The sequence below is a fragment of the Sphaeroforma arctica genome (genome assembly GCF_001186125.1).
Source record: "Sphaeroforma arctica JP610 unplaced genomic scaffold supercont1.241, whole genome shotgun sequence".
NCBI lineage: Eukaryota > Ichthyosporea > Ichthyophonida > Sphaeroforma > Sphaeroforma arctica.
In genome coordinates, this window is record NW_014040317.1 from 11,208 (window position 1) to 14,589 (window position 3,382).

Below are 3,382 nucleotides of genomic sequence, written 5' to 3' on the forward strand. Positions count from 1 at the left end.
TATATACGTATACACATACATGCTTAACACTACACCGCACACAATGTAGACCCGTGCACACTATAACGTCGGCATATGCTTTGGTACCTAGAGCATCTGGGCCCTACATTGGGATACCCGTTAATATATATCATGGGGAGATCTGCATCTGTCCCTAACGTTTTCGGTCTCGCACCAGTCCTAAACCTGGTTTTCGGAGCGTTTTTTAGGTTCACATTACCGTTGTCGACTATAACACGTGCATCTACATGTCTTGAGCTCTAAACGCCAACAAGGTAGACACTCAACATACACATCTCCGCAGCAGAAGTAGTATTGTTTATTGTGTGCTAATCGTGTGAAATATGTGAGCGGTGCTACAGATGACACCCATTGTATATAGGGCACAGCGACTTGTGGCATGGGCCACAAATGTACTATGCGGTGCTCACACGCACCTGCCTGGCAAGTGTGAGCGTTCACTGATTGTCACTTCTTCCTTTGTATTTAAATATTATACAATATTCACAATGGTTGTAATGTGTTCTTCCAAGTACTTTACTATGCCCACAAAAATAGTAATGTGAACAAGTACTACGATATGTGTTTAAGTACTATGCTATGTCCACAATGGCTGTAATGTGTTCGAGAACTATATTATGTTCGAAATACTTGTGTGATTGAACACTATACTATGTTCACAATGGTTGTGATGTGTTTAAGATGTCCATACTGGGTGAATTATGTTCCGAGTATTATACTATGCTCACAATGGTTGCAGTGTGTATAAGTACCATACTATGTCCACAATGGTTGTAATATGTATACTATGTCCTAAATGGTTGTAATATGTATGCTATGTCCTAAATGGTTGTAATCTGTTCTTGTCCTGTACTATGTTCGAAATAGATGCATTTATCAAGTACTATACTAGATTCAGAAGGGTTGGTGATAGTCAGCGTACTCGTGTTACAACCCTGTACATCAGAATAGGCACAGCACAAACTCCCCCGCAAACAGAGGCGCTACGTTATAAACATCCCAACCTGAAAACAAAACACACATTTAACACCTTGAACCTTTTTATTGAGGGCGGTCTAATCTTCTTAATTATGAGCTGCGTGACAGACCAAACGATCTAGATTCGTTCATCTTATCTCGCGTATGTATACGTGCACACAGTGGACGAATACTGTGCTGAATATGCTTTTACCGTAGTGAATCCTTAGCAAGAGTCACAATTCTTATTGCGATATGACGTGCACATTGTATTGTAACTTTGGGGCGGCAGTTATTTTCCGTTTTCTCCGAGAATTTCTATGACTATGTCAATAGGCTTCTCACGTCTGAGCCGCAGCCAATATATTGTTAATTATCTTCTCCTTACTGGCCCTCTCCTGTCCTCCACACCTACTTGTGTGTAGGTTCATATTGTGTACTGAACTGTCGTGAACCACCATCGACAACAACTTGTACATCATCAGTTCCTTGTACACAAATTGTGCACTTGAGGCAGTGATCCCAATAGCCTTCCTGTTGTATACTGCTCGACTGTGTGTTTCGCCTTCATATGTAGTGTCGTCAAAAGAAACCACACTCCTTGTCCTCGACGCGGCTTTTCCTCGTCTTAAAATAGATTTTGGTGTACCTTGCGAACTGAGTAATTTCTCTTGTCGGGTGTACGTGGAGGTATCACTTTTTTGTAACTTTTCCAAGGTTGATGTGTCATCTTTTACTAGCGTATAAATGGGATTGTCATACCCTGCACAATCAGTTGTGAAGATTCCACTGTCTTCGCTGTCGTCGTCAAAATCTATATCCAAGTCTATACAAACAGTCATGTCATTCGCAAGCTGTTCTGAGTGCGAATTCAGCGTGCTGCAATCACTCTTAACCTGCACACCGCCAAGCAATGAGAGAAATCGATTCATAGACGCATCTAGCGCACTCGTTGTATATTCATAACATGGTATAATCGAGCTAAAATCGGCACCAAGTGTAAATTTCTGCATATTGGCATAGCCTTTTGAAATCAATCAATATTGACCGATTTATGACTCCTGTGCAGTGAGCGTACGTTGGTTTTATTAACCTCTCTTCTTCACTGCTTGCTTGTGTAATCAAAAAAAAAGTACGTCCTTGTGTAGACTAAAGTTCGATCGGTTTATTTTATCTGTTCACCGGGGCCCTCGGGCGCGTTATTTTCTCAACCGTGAAAATTCCGCTCTGGAGTTCGAGGGACAGTGGGACAGACAAAAATGGAAGTCTGGGAACTCAGGAGTGAGGGATGAGGAATTGAGGATTGGGGGCATGACCGCATGAGCCATGAGCCCAGGCCATGAGTGATGATAGGCGTTTAGTCGTTCATAGTCGTTGCTGATGAGATGAGGACATAGGCAACAGGGCGCCGGGGTGTGTATGGAAATATATATATAAACAAAACGTGAATTCTGGAAGGTGCGGTACTTGAATTCTACTCCAAGGAGCTACATACTACGCATTACAGGGCTGGGAAGAACGGATACCATTAGACCTGGGCCAAACGTATATAAATTAGAGCAAACCGCTGGAAGCCAAGAGTGTTTATCATTAAAACTTTGTGAAAATATGTGATTATTGCTCTGATTGACCAATTAAATTTATTACTATAGTACTAGCATTGGCAATTTTAACAATTTTAAAACCGAAACCATTCCATGAGTACTACTTGGCCGTTGACGAATCAATACGAAAAACCCGGAATGAGTTGTTTTATAAATTTGGTTTATTTCATGTTTTTAGAACGAAATAAACAAATATCGTTTTTATTAAAGTAAGGTTCAAAAACCCAAAAGTTAATCAAAAACACAAACGAAACCATGGCAACCCTCAAAACAATAAATACATATCCTGAAGGAATCGATAATTTTCGAGGAGACGCCAAATATGATCCAGAGGACATGCAAAACACGATGTGTATATATTTGTATATTTATGTTCGTATGTGTATGTATGTGTATGCATATTTTGTCTATATATGTACATATACAATTATGTGCATGTCTATGTATGTACATGTTCTATGTATGTGCGTGTCTATGTATGTGTATATCTCTGTATGTGTATGATTATATGTCTATGTATTTGTATGTATATATGTATACGTATCTGTATGTAGATAGATGTATATGTACGTATGTGTCATATACATATGTGTATATATGTACATGTGAGCGTGTACATTTATACACACACACATATATATATATATATATATATCGGTATATATATATATATATGTGTCTGTGTGTATCTAGGTTTATATATTTACATCTATATATATATATGTATGTATATATATATATATATATATATATATATATATATATATATATATATATATATATATATGTGTGTGTGTATA

At 38.5% G+C, this 3,382-nt stretch overlaps 1 protein-coding gene across 1 annotated transcript; it reads right to left on the bottom strand.

The window, feature by feature from the left end:
* Positions 1-1,048: 1,048 nt before the first annotated feature.
* SARC_04352 (hypothetical protein) lies at positions 1,049-2,076 on the bottom strand. The gene has a single exon (XM_014301813.1). The coding sequence runs from the start codon at positions 1,989-1,991 to the stop codon at positions 1,320-1,322; it is 672 nt and encodes a 223-aa protein (XP_014157288.1). The 5' UTR covers positions 1,992-2,076; the 3' UTR covers positions 1,049-1,319.
* Between the last annotated feature and the right edge of the window lie 1,306 nt (positions 2,077-3,382).

What these genes read in the sequence shown, in the direction of transcription:
- SARC_04352 (XM_014301813.1), bottom strand. Translation starts at nt 1,991, where the DNA reads ATGCAGAAATTTACACTTGGTGCCGATTTTAGCTCGATTATACCATGT.